Raw genomic sequence first — 13966 nt, 5'->3', positions numbered from 1 at the left:
TCTCTCTGTCACGATCTAGAAACCAGCAGGCTCCATGATGGCTATTTATAATTTATTTATAAAAACATTTTACCAGTGAGTGATGTCTCAAGTGAGAGGTGATAACAGCTACACAAAGCAGTTTATAGCATGCAGTATTTCAATGCCTCTGAGAGGTAGCAAGCTTGTGCTCTCAGATGGCCCTCAGTCCTTCCCCTTGTCATCTTTCTGTCCTAGACTGTGAGCTAACTGCTCACAAGGATTCAGCGGCATGCAAACAGCCTTTAATTGGTTTTCTTCAAAGAGGCATTGTTGACTGGAAAGACTGGCTTGTATTTAAACTCTGCTCTTTTTGCAAATGCCAGACTTTCCCAACAGTATTTCAGAGGAAATTGTTTTGAACAGTTAACCGAATCTGACCAGATTACAGACAGCACCACCCATATTGCTCAATGCTAAGACACAGCATCTTTGATTTTCTGTATGTCATAACATTCTGAAGCTTGAGTTACTGATGGAGCCATTTTTGCAACTACACATCCTCCTTATAGTTCTTGCTTTCCTTTCAAGCAGATCACAGGGCCCAGGGCAAGATGAGTTCCTTGAGGAGAAGTGCCTCAGACTTAGAAATGCAATTTGTATAACTGACCAGCTTGGCTTTCCCCCTTCTTTAGGAATCTGATTCTTCTTCTTCCTCTTCTTCCTCCTCTTCCGTCACATGACTCTTTGTGCTCAACTCCAGGGTCGTTTGGTTGATTGATGCTTCATTGTCTACATGCACCAACATCTGTATTGGCCAAGGGCATCACAGATTAGTAGGAAAGCTGCTGGCCTCAAAACAGCAAATTCTTAAAAATGATTTAAAATCAGATCTCAATTGTGTATCCCCAGTACTTATGACTAAGAGGTATGGCCACTTTCCTTTTATACCCCCACCTCCATTACCAAAATGGGGCAAAGGTAAATGCCCCTGATTCACTAGAATGTTACCTCATTTACAAACATTATTACAGAAAGCTCCATAAGATTTGTGCCAACTTACATGTGATGCTGTATCATGGTTTTAAATGTCTTAACACACAAAATCTGGGAGAACTCAAATATTGTGTACTTAGAAATATGATTTTGCTGACTGACTTGAGGGCATTTGGTAAGAGATGAGTATGATGAGGACTGGAACTCATCTTTTAGCACTGTGCTTTGTACTTGAAGCCACACTCTTGATTCCCAAGGTTACTTATTCACAAAAAAGCAAGAGTTTTGACATATCCCTACAAAAATCACTCTCCCCCGGGTTCATCTGAGTAACTAGACAGAATGGATGACGAGGAGGATAGAGGTAAAACATTAGTAACTACTTAATAAATTAATTAGTGTATAACCAGCTGGTAGGAAGGTGGGTAATGTAGAGTTGCAACCTTATTAAACCAGAAAATTCTTATCAGCACTTTCCAGAGCCCTTTGGGCTAGGTAATGTGATTTACAACAGTTCTTCACCACCCAAGCAGCATAGGAGCAGAGCAGACTTTGCATTCTCTCCTAGGCCTGCACTTGATTAAGCTTACATCATGTGACTGTTCAGGTACAGTGTGAGAAGACAGCATCTCATCCCCTCTTCTAGAACTGATCATTGATTGGAGGGCTAATTCTTCAACCTAGAAAAGAAGAGTTGGGGACACTTTTCCTTACTATTTCACTGGATGTGGTTAAACTGCTGGGCACACCATGAAAGGTTTGCATCAAGAGAGGGAGTGAAAACTATCTCTGTTGCTCTAGAGGGAAAGTTGGAGGCTCTTAGGTTTTCTCTTAAGGAGATGAGTAAAGAAAGACTCCAGCCCTTTTCCCCTGGGCTGAACAGGTGCTCTGGCTGAGTCATGGCTTCCACTTCCCCAGACCTAGCAACTCAAAGTACAAGTGTGTCATTAAAACAGCCAAGTGTCATCTGATTCCTCAGACATTCCCTGGACCTGAGGCTGTCAACTCAGTAATGAGAAGGTGAAGGAAAGAATAGAAAACAGAGGTGTCATCTGAAGCATAAGGAAATCTGGGCTTTGGAGGTGGTCATCGATATACTCATTAGGTACTGGGTACTGTGGGAATACAGGGACACAAATAAGTGGAGGGCATTATGACTTCCCTAAGGAGGCCAGGTGCAGTGGCTCATGCCTGTAATCCCAGCACTTTGGGAGGCCGAGGCGGGCGGATCATGAGGTCAGGAGATCGAGAACATCCTGGCTAACACTGTGAAACCCCGTCTCTACTAAAAATACAACTTCCCCAAGGAAAAATGCTTATGATTTTGATATGTCATAGGTGTACTTTTCATTTTACAAAGGGCTTTGGTAATCCTCACCTCATATGGACTTAAAGTTTCTGAAAAAGGGCCAAGCCCAGTGGCTCATACCTGTAATCCCAGCACTTAGGGAGCTGGAGGTGGGTAATCACCTGAGGTCACGAGTTCGAGTACACCCTGGCCAACATGGTGAAACCCAGTCTCTACTAAATACAAAAAATTAGCCCGGCGTGGTGGCACATGCCTGTAATCCCAGCTACTTGGGAGGCTGAGGCAGAATCCCTTGAACCCAGGAGGTGGAGGTTGCAGTGAGCCAAGATCGCGCCATTGCACTCTAGCCTGAGCAACAACAGTGAAACTCTGTCTCAAAAAAAAAAAAAAGACTCTGAAAAGGATGCTGAGCAGGGATTAGCATAATAACCTCCCCAGGACTTTTTTTTTTTTTTTTAAAGGCAGAGTCTCCCCGTATAGCGCATGCTGGAGTGCAGTGGCACAATCTGGACACTCTGCAGCTTGACCTCCTGGGCTCTGGCTATCCTCCCACCTCAGTTTCCCAAGTAGCTGGACTACAGGCACGCACCATCACGCTCAGCTAATTTTAATTTTTTTTTGTAAGGCCGGCCGTGGTGGCTCAAGTCTGTAATCTCAGCACTTTGGAAGGCCGAGGTGGCTAATGGCTTGAGCTCAGGAGCTCGAAACCAGACTGAGCAACATGGCGAAACCCCGTCTCTACTAAAAATACAAAAATTAGCCGGGCATGGTGGTGCACGCCTGTAATCCCAGTTACTTGGGAAGGTGAAGCACGAGACTCGCTTGAACCCAGAAGGCAGAGGTTGCAGTGAGCCGAGATCGTGTCACTGCATGCCAGCCTGGGCGACAGAGTGAGGCCCTGTCTCAATTTTTTGTAGAGACGAGGTCTCACTATATACCCCGGGCTGAGGGGCTGCATTAAGCACAGGTGTGGGAAGTGGCCCACGTGGGCCTAAATCCCGACTCCTCAAGGCCATGGCGTCTGGAAGCTCCAAACGTTAGGACAAGTCTCTTCTCCCACGGCCTCAGTGTCTTCCTTGGTAGCATGGGAGGATCTGGGAGTTCCTTCTGGCTTGGCAAAACTAGAGCCATTTCAAGCGCCAAGGCAAACTAGAAAACAGCAGCTCAGGAGGAAGGGGTCGGTGGCCAGAGGGGTCTAGGCGAGCCTTCGGGAGGGAGCACTTCCTCAGACTGCTGTCTGAGGGCCATTAACATTTACAGGAAGCAGCAGGTAGGACTGCACTTGCCAAACACACATCCCTGGGCCTCACCCTAGACTTGCGAGGTCAAATTTCTGAGAGGTGGGGCCTAAGAAGCGCACAGCAAACTCCCCAGGTGATTCAGATACCTGTTTGTTTGTAAACCTGTAAATTGGCGCCACCACAGATAGTGAGTAGGGGAGAACTGACCGCAGCAGGTGGTCACCGCAAAGGCCGAGGTTGGGGGGTCTGCACCGCAGAGGCCCAGGTTGGGGGGTCGCTCGGGAGGAATGGAGGAGGAGCGGGAGAGGGCCGCGGGGTCACCTTGAGGCGGTTCAGCTGGTCGTGCAGGGCTGCCTTCAACCGCAGCAGCGTCTCCTCCTCCTTGCGCAGTTCCTGAAGCCGGCTCAGCATGTTTCCTGGTCACATAGCCGACCTCCGCGATGCCGTCGGCCCGGCGCTCGGTGATGACGCCATCGCCACCGACTCCCGGAAACCGAGCGGGGAGACGGGGCTGCCCGCCACATTGGGGAAAGGCGAGGGATGCGCCCCCTTCCGGCGCCCGCCGTAACCTGGCCACTCCGCGGGCGACGAGCTGCAGGAAGGGTGCCTGTGTCAAAACACCTTGATTCATGAGTAATGATCAAGATTTCGAAATTAGATCCATGGAGCGGCAAAGAACCTGAAGAAATCTTGGGTTTGGCCATCCTTTAATCCAATAGGCCATTTCCACACCAAGTGGTCAAACACCGTTTCAAATAACTGAGTGAACAGCACTTCCAATGTGGTGTTCCAGCAAGTGGCTATTTTTAACCCCACAAAACCTGCAGATGTATTTGAAGGCAGGCACCAAATCAGTAGCACATGAACTCTACTGTGTTAAGAGGGTCTGCAGGGTAGGACTCACAGTGGACTTTAAAGGGGTAAGGCTGCACAAAACAGAGAACTAAAGAGCATGAAAATAAAGCCGTGCTAAGAAATGATGTGCTTAAGAACTGAGATTTGGCCCTGGAAATGGGGAAGGTAACAGATCACCTTGGCTATGAACTTTGAGAATGTCTGACAGTTTGAGACTGTCACAGGGAAGCTGAGTTTAACAATCCAGATGCAAAACAAGACTTTGACACAGGACAAGAGGTTAATTCTAGGGTATTGTTTGCAGGTTAGCTTTATGAGTTAAAAAAAAGGGGGTCCCCTTGTATCTGGAGGCCATTGGAGGCATTTCATGGCTATTTCTTTTGGACACACTTGGTTAACATAATCACCAAGACACACGTAAGTCCTGAAAGATGCTTCTGGTACTTTTGGGGCAGTCTCCCTCTGACACCCAGGCTGGAGGACAATGGTACAATCTTGGTTCATTGCAACTTCCACCTCCCAGGTTCAAGTGATTCTCCTGCCTCAGCTTCCCCAGTAGCTGGGGTTACAGACGTGTACCATGACCAGCTATTTTTTTTTTTATTTTCAGTAGAGATGGAATTTCATCATGTTGGCCAGGCTGGTCTTGAACTCATGGCCTCAAGTGCTTTGCCCACCTTAGGGTCCCAGTGTTGGGATTACAGGTGTGGCCTTCTGGCACTTTTTCAAACCATGGGTGAAAATATTCAACTCTATTGTCATAGCTGGTTAGAAAGAACACTTTTCAAAAGCTAATCAATTTTACTGCAGTACCAAAAAAATTGTTCTCCAATTGTGCCCTCTTGTGGTTAAAGTGTTAAATATTTACAGAATTTAACCTATTTTCCACCTGGTGGGGAGCTAAACTTGAACAGCCTCTGCGTTTCTCACCAAGTCCTGTTACACTTACTTTTAAGCCACATTATTTTAAAAAATCGTAATTTTTTAATCATTCCCCTTCCATTGAACTCCATGGACTCAGTATAAAATGGAACAGTCTAAATTATGGCCAACAAAATGTCACTTTAAAAAAATTATAACCAAGCTTTACAGAACACACCAACAAGCCATGTTTCTCACTGCCTGTATGATCAGGTATTTATTCAAGAGAAGCTGTCCAAAATGATGTGACCTTTATGGAATAATCAAATTTAAGAGTTCATGCAGCAGGCTTCTTTTCCTCTGTAGTAGGTTTCTTTTCTGCAGGCTTCTTTTCAGGGGCCGGTTTCTTGGTAGCTGCTGCCTTTTTTCCCACCAGAGGCTTCTTCTGCTTCTTAACACCAACAGCAGCCTTCTTTCCTTTCTTACCTACCACAGGCTTCTTGCCTGCAACCGCCGCCTTCTCATCTGATTTGGCTTCTAGTGCTGCTGCTGCAGCAGCTGCCTTATCCACCCGGAGCTTGTGCTGCAACAAATTAAGCAGAAAACAGTAAGAATCAAAATATTCTAAGAACTTAATGTATCAGTAGAAAAAAAAAAAAAACCCAGCCAGGCGCGGTGGCTCACGCCTGTAATCCCAGCACTTTGGGAGGCTGAGGCGGGTGAATCACCTGAGGTCAGGAGTTTGAGACCAGCCCCACCAATATGGTGAAACCCCGTCTCTACTGAAAATGAAAAATTTAGCTGGAATGGTGGCGTGCGCCTGTAGTGCCAGCTACTCAGAAGGCGGAGACAGGAGAATTGCTTGAACCTGGGAGGTGGAGGCTGCAGCGAGCCAAGATTGCACCACTGCACTCCAGCCTGGGTGACAGAGCAAGATTCTGTCTAAAACAAACAACAACAACAAAACCACTCACATTCCTGGCCTGGCGAAGAATGGTATTCCGGCGCATGGTCTTTGCATATGGGTTTAGCTTCAACATGATTCTCAGGTTTTTCAGTGGGTTCTTCTTTAGGACTCTGCGATGAATCTTCTTGCTATAAAAAGGCAGACACTGGATCAACACTTAACTTTATACACATACAAATTTTTGAAACAACCAATAGTATACGGTTAGGGCAAGAATTACACTCTAAGTGTCACTTTACCGTGGTGCTCGAAGGGCTCTTTGGATCTCTGGGCTTTTCAAGATTCTGCTAAGATCTGTATTAATCATCTTGTGCATGGGAAGACTGAAAGGGAAAGATTGACATGTACATGTAAAAGTAATCAACCAAAGAACATGAAGCTCAACTGAAGCTTTATTTTTAACCACTACACTCTCCAAAATATCTACTACACTATCACTTCTCATTAACATGGACCAGGCCGGGTGCAGTGGCTCAGCCCTATAATCCCAGCACTTGGTGAGGCCGAGGCGGTTGGATCACCTGAGGTCAGGAGTTCGAGACCAGCCTGGCCAACATGGTGAAACCCCAACTCTACAAAAATATAAAATTAGCAGGGTGTGGTGGTACACACCTGTATTCCCAGGTACTCGGGAGGCTGAGACAGAAGAACCCGGGAGGTGGAGGCTGCAGTAAGCTGAGATCACTCCAGCGTGGGAGAGAGCGAGCAAGACTGTCTCAAACACCAAACCAACAAAAACCAAAAACACGGACCAGATGAGTTCCATTTTGGCATATTGTTGCTGCACATAAGGGCAAATGGGAACAAAATTATCTAGAAAACATGTAAGCCAATTCTGAATGTTAATATCCACAATATAAACATCTGTGCTTAGTATATGAAAGATACTCACTTGTAGTTACTCTTGAGGGAAGCGGCTTTACGCCAAGTGCCATACAATTCATCTAACTTCCGGAAAGCACTCTCAGTCCAAATGCAGAAACGTCCCACATGCCCACCAGGAGCAAGCTTCAAAATGTTCAGTTTGCTTACGTTCAGCAGAGTAATTCCTTTTAAAGGGAAAGAAACATTAGGGAGCCTGTATTTCAACAAAAGAAACACAAATCATCTTTATGGCTTAAGAGCTACAAAAGGTACCTGACAACTTATTAATTATGAAGTTTCAACCATCAATGGTGCAACTCTTTCAGCCATAAATCAGAACTTCCACAAAATCATGTGTTTCAGAAACACGGACCATGAAGTGGAATCTCATCATAACAGAAGCTGAGTAGAGTTGCAGACTATACCTAGTCAATATATGTAAGCAGTTTAATTACCAGGGATGTTTCTGAAGGCCTTGATGATACCATTATCCTCATTATAGATGATGCACGGCCCCCTGCGCTGGATACGGCGACGGTTTCTCATTTTGCCTTTGCCAGCTCTCATTCGCTGAGAGGCATAGACCTACAAAGTGAGCAGTTTTAGTATTTTGATTAAGATACAATTTCTGCAATAGATCTTCAGAGTCTTAATTCCATTTTACAGATGATTAAACTGGGCACAATAACTTGCCAAGGTTACACAGAGCCTTAAACGGCAGTTAGGATTTAAACCCAAGTAATTGGGCTCTGAGGTTCTTGTCCTCTCACACATTAAGGCTTAGCCATACCACCCTTATCTTCTGAAATTCAAAGTGACAAATTGTGAACAAGGAGTACCAAACTGTAAATGTGTTCATTAAACGGACCTTTTTGATATCATTCCAGGCTTTAAGTTTCTTAAGGAGCAAAACAGCTTCCTTGGTCTTCTTGTAGCCTTCAACTTTATCTTCCACTACCAAAGGAAGTTCAGGAACTTCCTCAATACGATGACCTAACAAAAACCAATTTGACACTTACTTGGTTATCCTGAACCTTTTGGGAAATTAAAAAAAAAAAATCAACCATTTTATACAACCAATAAAAGCAAAATGACATTCAATTTGCCAAGTCAGAATTTCCACAAATATCATGTGTTTCAGAAACACGGACCAATTAAGTGGAATCTCATCATTTTGACAGTTAAATAAAAATGCGGTGGGGAACACAATAGGCAAGTTTAAGTAGACAGTTTTCTAAGGATTATACTAAACCACTACTTGAATAATTAGTTCCCCAGTTAAACTAGTATTCGCTGATGATTGATTTGTCAGATTTAAGTAGTCAGACCTAATATTTAGTAAAGGATTAAAATTTAATCAGACACTTCAGGATGAAAAGAATGTGCAATTTTAACAAACATTCATGGGAAAGAAAAGTGGGGCATTTTGTATCACTCTGATATAAAATTTTTTTAAACTGGTATGTAACATGTATTTCTGGAGTACATTTAATAACTGAATGCCCTCATTTGTCAACTGAAATATCCATTAACTAGAACATTTTATGCTAAAAACATTCAAATTATTCTCTTCTAGCCATCTTGAAATGGGTTACTGTGAATAACCACCACCCTAATCATCAAACAGTAGGTGTCTTATTTCTTCTATCAAACTCTTTTATAATTCAAGTGTTACAAACCTTTAGACATGACCAGTGCTGGTAGGGCTGAGGCAGCCAGGGCAGAACAGATGGCATATCGTTTTTGGGTTGTGTTCACTCTACGATGCCAACGGCGCCAGGTTTTGGTTGGTGCAAACATTCGGCCTCCACGACACATCTATTTTTCCAGTCAAGAATCACATTTCTCAAATTTTAGTAATTAAAATAAGGTTATTTCTTGCTCAGTAAAAATTTTCGTCAACCTTCTGTACCAGCTTACTGACAGCAGGCAACTGTCGCTGAGAACAGAGTAAGACGCAAATTACGACATCATTGCAAGCAAAATAACCCCATATAAACGAAGCCCCTTTCTTCAAGACAAAAAAGGTAGTATTTTTACACTGTATTATCATCAATAAACCAGACCCAGTCTGCTAAATTCCATCAGAGCTGATCAGTCTTAGGTAGTGAAACAAAGGATACGTTTCCAAAAGCACCCTGGCCAGAGCGGTGAGTCCCACCACCTCGAACTCTGGGAATTCGAGCCACAGCTCTGCCAGTACCCCAAGACTCAGCACTGGTCTGATGACCTAAAATTGAGAGAGAAAAACTTTAGCTGCTTCATCATAAATACCAACCTATGATTATTACGCATGGTAGCAAACAGCATCAGAACATCCGAGAAAATCATGTGGTTCAGAAACACGGACCAATGAAGTGGAATTTCATCACTACTGTAAAGCAGTCCCTAAAATATCTGCAGAAGGTATAAATCCATACCTGCTAATTCACTGACAGCGTAGGGCTGTCTGTTGTTTTTGCGCAGGTTGGTGTGAACAAAGTTCACAATATCTGGTCGAATAGGAGCCTTGAATACAGCAGGCAAAGTGACATTTTTGCCAGACGACTCCCCCTTTTCGGAGTACACCGATATCAGTGGGCGAGCACACGCCTAAAAAAAAAAAGGAAAGGATTATTTTTATTGACAAGTAATGTTGGAAGCAAACTCTTCTCCTATGCCAACAATACCATTAAATACTCAATTGCAGAAAAGACTGGTATGGTGGGGCAAACAACGCTTAAACCAAAATAGCAGTAAATGACTAGAGCCCTTATAAGCTCAAACTCTACCGTACATTTTTATTTTCAAAGAGAATTGTTTATTGTAAAACTTTCAAAGCAAGCCTTATAAAGCACAATAGCTAAATCAAAACCATATTGCAAGGTTTGGAGATGCTGTTTAATGCCAATTAATCAGCAAATCCTGTCTACCCAGGCTCTACTCATCCCAACTTCCATCCCTGTCCCACTCACCCTCACCCTCTACTAAACACGTTTCCAAAGCTCACCAGTAGAAAGACTGGGTGATACTACTTTTTGTTTAAACCTCCAAAGGCTTCCCATCTGTGAGTAAAATCAAAATCCTGAGGCTGGCCTACACAACACTACGTAGCATATACGGACGCTATTTGTGGAAAAGCAGTACACATATAACACTGGTCTTATTACGAGTTGACTAAGAATTCAAAGATTTTGATGACACCGAACAGAACAATTTTTAAGTGAAGAGAACCAGAAAACTTTTAATAGAGATGATTCCTAAGCTGGGCAGAGATGAGCATTCAGAAAAAGACTAAATAGTCAAGTATTCTAAGAAAAGGTTCCACTGCTCCTGAGAATGACCCATTGCTTTCCACTACTGCTTCCCGGCGCGTCCCGTGCTGGGAACCCCACGTTGCCTTTAAGATGGCTGCCGTATCGCCGCACATCCCAGTTCCACACCAGAAAAAGACGTCTTTGGTCCTCATCTCGTTCTCCTCGCTCTATCTCCTACAGATTCTATGTTCCAAACCCCAAATCCTTCTTTACTGGCCCCGAGATACGGGGTAAGGCCAGCGAAAATGATTTCCACTCACCATGGCGGAGAGAGGAGAAAACCACGTTCCTCTCACCCCGGACGCTGCTACAGGAAAAGGATGTGCTTACGCCTTCCGCCGTATATGTCACCTTCCGCTGTATATGTCACCTTCCCCTAGACCGCCCCACTTTGCCCCGCCTTAGAACCAAGACGGATACACAAAATATCTCTCTACCACATTACAAAAATAAAAACGAGAGTGTTATTTCTTTATTTGTGGGAAATTACGGTATCTATTTTCTTCCAAAGCTAATAATAATTCTTAGAAAATAGGGACTCCTTTTCGCGGAATAATCCATAGGGGGCGTGGCCAACTCTCGCGAGTCAGGGTATCTTCTCCCCAACCACCACGCTTATTTTAATTATTGCAGACGGAAATTGAAGACTATTGACATAGTAAATAGCTTTGGGTGGCTATCTGAAACAAAAGTTTAACTTTGCGGACAAATGGGACTTATGGTGAGGGGTCAAAGTAGTCCCGGCGGGGCGGGGCCATGACTCCTGACGTCGCCCTCCCGGCGCGCAGTTCAGTTTTGCGGTTCCGGTCCCGCTCTCACATTGGGGCGGGATGTGGGAGCGACTGAATTGCGCGGCTGAGAAGTTTTATTCTCGTCTCCTTCAGTGAGTCTAGCCTCTTCTTTTGGCTGGGGTCCTGGGACGGCACTTCTTTCCCTGGGTATCTGGATCCCCGCCCTAAGCCTCTTGCCACTCTTTGGGGATCAGCGCTTTGCCAGCTTTCCTGGGGTCCAAGAGTTGGGGAGAGGCCGGCTCTGAGCTCCAGTGTGGAGTTGACCGTGTGGGAGCTTGCTTGTCTCAGGAGAAAAAGTGTACGTCATCAGACGAGGTGGAAGGTGGCAAGTGTTCCAAGAGGCGATTTATTCTTTCTGCTGATGGACACACTTGCCGTAAGTGGAGGCACCACCTGGGATACGGAAAACTAGGTGTTGGCGTCCTTCCCCTGTTTAAAGCCTTGTTGACTTCTAAGAGTGAAATGTCGTGGTTAGTCTGTTAATCTTTATACTTCGAGGTAGTTGCCACCTGAGCTGCAATTGTGATGATACCTGATTGGTGTGTTGCGTTTTGAAACCACCTTTATTTTCACTGTGCTCCGAGACTTCATTTTATTCTTATGGTGAAGTACTCCTACCAAGGGGATTCCATCAAGTTCTGCATCCTCTGTAAAAGTCTAACCCATAGTTCTCAAATTTAGCATGCATCAGAATCACCGGGGGATTGTCAAAACACACATTGCTGGCCCCCCCCCACCAGGGTTTCTGATTTAATAGATCTGAGATGGGGCGAAATAATTTGCCCTCCTGACAAATGCTAGGTGTAACGGATATGGCTGGCTGGGCATCACACTTTGAGAACCACTGTGTAATCTAGCCCATGATTTCCTAAATGTTGTAATTTTTCATTGTTTATCTTCGTTGCTTTTTTTCCTGCTTACAAAAGTAGTCTTGCTTGTAAACGTTTTGAATAGAAAGAGCACTAGCTTTTTTAAAAAAAACTGGCATGTCTTGGACATCTTTCATTGTGACACCTTATAGATCTATTTCATTGTTTTTAACTGCTTTAGAGTATTTCATTCTATGGCTGTTTCATCTTTATTTAAGATAAGGCCGGGTGCGATGGTTCACGCCTGTAATCCCAGCACTTTGGGAGGCCGAGGCGGGCGGATCACTTGTCAGGAGTTCTAGACCGGCCTGGCCAACATGGCGAGACCCCATCTCTACTAAAAATATAAAAATTAGCCAGGCATGGTGGCGGGCATCTGTAATCCCAGCTACTTGGGAGAATTGCTTGAACTCGGGAGGCAGAGGTTGCAGTGAGCCAAGATCGTGCCACTGCACTCCAGCCTGGGCAACAGAGCAAGACTGTCTCAAAAAAAAAAAAAAAAAACCACCATAAAAATTTCCTATTAACTAGTCATGGTGGTGCATACCTGTAATCCTAGCTACTCTGGAGGCTGAAGCAGGAGGATTGCTTGAGCCCAGGAGTTGGAGACCAGCCTGGGCAGCATAGTGAGAACCCGTCTCGAAAAATAAATAAATAAGTTCTCTATTGATACAACTTTACTTAGACCCCCCCTTTTTTTTTCTTTTTTTTTTTTTGAGACGGAGTCTTGCTGTGTTGCCAGGCTGGGGTGCAGTGGCGCCATTTTGGCTCACTGCAACCTCTACCTCCTGGGCTCAAGCGATTCTCCTGCCTCAGCCTCCCGAGTAGCTGGGACTACAGGCGTGTGCCACCACGCCTAGCTGATTTTTGTATTTTTAGTAGAGATGAGGTTTCACCATGTTGGCCAGGATGGTGTCGGTCTCTTTACCTCGTGATCCGCCCACCTTGGCCTCCCAAAGTGCTGGGATTACAGGCCTGAGCCATCGTGCCCCACCTATTTAAACCCTTTATACTTCACTTAGAAAGTATAACACTGTTCCCCCTCCCCCGACTGGGAATTTTCACATGGGACCTCAGATCAATATCTGCAAAGCTGAATTAATCCTTTCCTCCAAGCGGACATTCTACTTCTGAATTCTGTCTCTGAAGAGTTCTAATTCCAAAACCCCCACCCCTGCCTTATCTAGTCGATCCTCTTATTCTCCCTCCATCCATGCTGTTTTCATTCAGGCCATTCTCAGTTCTCTGAAGTGCTGCAAGTTTTTCACAGCTATTTTCCTGGACTGCAAGTTATTACCCTCCACGTTACTGTCAGATCTTTCCCATTTAAAGTCATTTAGTGAGTTCCTCGTGGCTTTCAGGATAAATTTTAAGCCCTATAGCTAAATTTCTACCATAGCTTCCTATGCTTGCCTCTCGGAGCACTTATCACCATGGAACTGTGGTTTACTTGTTGGAATCCAGTTAGGACTATGAACCAGGGACTATGCTTTTGTTTGATATTCTCAGCATCTAGCAGGAGTGACTGGCCTCTATTACACATGCTTGAGACATTATTGCAAGACTGATTAAATACACGGTGAAACCCCATCTCTACAAAAACAAAATTAGCCAGGCGTGGTGGCAGGCTCCTGTAGTCCCAGCTGCTAGGGAGGCTGAAGCAGGAGAATGGCGTGAACCCGGGAGGCGGAGCTTGCAGTGAACCCAGATCGCACCACTGCACTCCAAAACTCCAGCCTGAGCGACAGAGCGAGACTCCATCTCAAAAAAAAAAAAAAAAAAGACTGATTAAATAACATCCCTGAGTTATAAGACATAAACATCTGTAAGGATAAATCACAATCTTTCACAATATGGCAAAAGTGAATTAGTCATAGGCCTAGCTCTTCTGTTTCTGTTTCAGGAAGTCATATAGTATTAGATCAAATATAGATATAAATGGTTTCTTGAAACAGTTCT

At 44.6% G+C, this 13966-nt stretch overlaps 3 protein-coding genes and 4 non-coding genes across 12 annotated transcripts in view; 1 reads left to right on the top strand and 6 right to left on the bottom strand.

The window, feature by feature from the left end:
• Nucleotides 1–35: 35 nt before the first annotated feature.
• On the bottom strand, nucleotides 36–3994 carry SNAPC5 (small nuclear RNA activating complex polypeptide 5). 4 transcript variants are annotated; one of them, XM_021941773.2, is made up of 3 exons: nucleotides 3826–3994; nucleotides 1545–1634; nucleotides 36–766 (listed from the first exon to the last, which is right to left on the bottom strand). In XM_021941773.2, exons 1-3 carry the CDS (start codon nucleotides 3913–3915, stop codon nucleotides 650–652), a joined length of 297 nt encoding a protein of 98 aa, XP_021797465.2. In that variant the 5' UTR covers nucleotides 3916–3994; the 3' UTR covers nucleotides 36–649. The 4 variants fall into 4 exon arrangements, with proteins under 4 accessions (XP_021797465.2, XP_021797468.1, XP_021797464.1 ...); XM_021941776.2 differs by lacking the exon at nucleotides 3826–3994 and adding an exon at nucleotides 3712–3819; XM_021941772.2 differs by lacking the exon at nucleotides 3826–3994 and adding an exon at nucleotides 3651–3794.
• Nucleotides 3995–5470: 1476 nt separating this feature from the next.
• RPL4 (ribosomal protein L4) lies at nucleotides 5471–10698 on the bottom strand. Its single transcript, XM_003901089.5, has 10 exons — nucleotides 10608–10698; nucleotides 9472–9643; nucleotides 9175–9281; nucleotides 8731–8869; nucleotides 7920–8044; nucleotides 7507–7636; nucleotides 7080–7236; nucleotides 6427–6510; nucleotides 6195–6315; nucleotides 5471–5803 (listed from the first exon to the last, which is right to left on the bottom strand). The coding sequence occupies exons 1-10, from the start codon at nucleotides 10608–10610 to the stop codon at nucleotides 5558–5560; spliced, it is 1284 nt and encodes a 427-aa protein (XP_003901138.2). The 5' UTR covers nucleotides 10611–10698; the 3' UTR covers nucleotides 5471–5557.
• LOC116276067 lies at nucleotides 7381–7450 on the bottom strand. Its single transcript, XR_004185513.1, has one exon. It is a non-coding gene; the product is annotated as a small nucleolar RNA SNORD18 (small nucleolar RNA).
• LOC116276066 lies at nucleotides 8158–8229 on the bottom strand. Its single transcript, XR_004185512.1, has one exon. It is a non-coding gene; the product is annotated as a small nucleolar RNA SNORD18 (small nucleolar RNA).
• LOC116276161 lies at nucleotides 8931–9029 on the bottom strand. The gene has a single exon (XR_004185599.1). It is a non-coding gene; the product is annotated as a small nucleolar RNA SNORD16 (small nucleolar RNA).
• LOC116276068 lies at nucleotides 9357–9428 on the bottom strand. The gene has a single exon (XR_004185514.1). It is a non-coding gene; the product is annotated as a small nucleolar RNA SNORD18 (small nucleolar RNA).
• Nucleotides 10699–10802: 104 nt separating the features above from the next.
• Nucleotides 10803–13966, top strand: part of ZWILCH (zwilch kinetochore protein) — a 46463-nt gene continuing 43299 nt past the window's right edge. For 2 of the 3 annotated variants that reach the window (XM_031669229.1, XM_031669228.1), the window contains exon 1: nucleotides 10803–11230. In XM_031669229.1, coding sequence (XP_031525089.1) covers nucleotides 11178–11230 — 53 coding nt within the window. In that variant the 5' untranslated portion in view covers nucleotides 10803–11177. The other variant, XM_031669230.1, reaches the window with a different exon arrangement.

This window comes from Papio anubis, chromosome 7, assembly GCF_008728515.1.
Source record: "Papio anubis isolate 15944 chromosome 7, Panubis1.0, whole genome shotgun sequence".
Classification (NCBI taxonomy): domain Eukaryota; kingdom Metazoa; phylum Chordata; class Mammalia; order Primates; family Cercopithecidae; genus Papio; species Papio anubis.
The sequence above is the reverse complement of the archived record's forward strand: the minus strand, read 5'-3'. Positions and strand labels throughout refer to the sequence as shown.

Coding starts and splice junctions, on each gene's coding strand:
- RPL4 (XM_003901089.5), bottom strand. Junction 8,045..8,730: donor AGCACTGGTCATGTCTAAAG/GTTTGTAACACT, acceptor GGTTTTTGTTAG/GTCATCGTATTGAGGAAGTT. Junction 6,316..6,426: donor AGAGCCCTTCGAGCACCACG/GTAAAGTGACAC, acceptor GCCTTTTTATAG/CAAGAAGATTCATCGCAGAG.
- SNAPC5 (XM_021941773.2), bottom strand. CDS start 3,915: ATGCTGAGCCGGCTTCAGGAACTGCGCAAGGAGGAGGAGACGCTGCTG. Junction 1,635..3,825: donor ACCAGCTGAACCGCCTCAAG/GTGACCCCGCGG, acceptor CTTCTTTTCTAG/GTTGAAGAATTAGCCCTCCA. Junction 767..1,544: donor TACCTGAACAGTCACATGAT/GTAAGCTTAATC, acceptor TGGCCAATACAG/ATGTTGGTGCATGTAGACAA.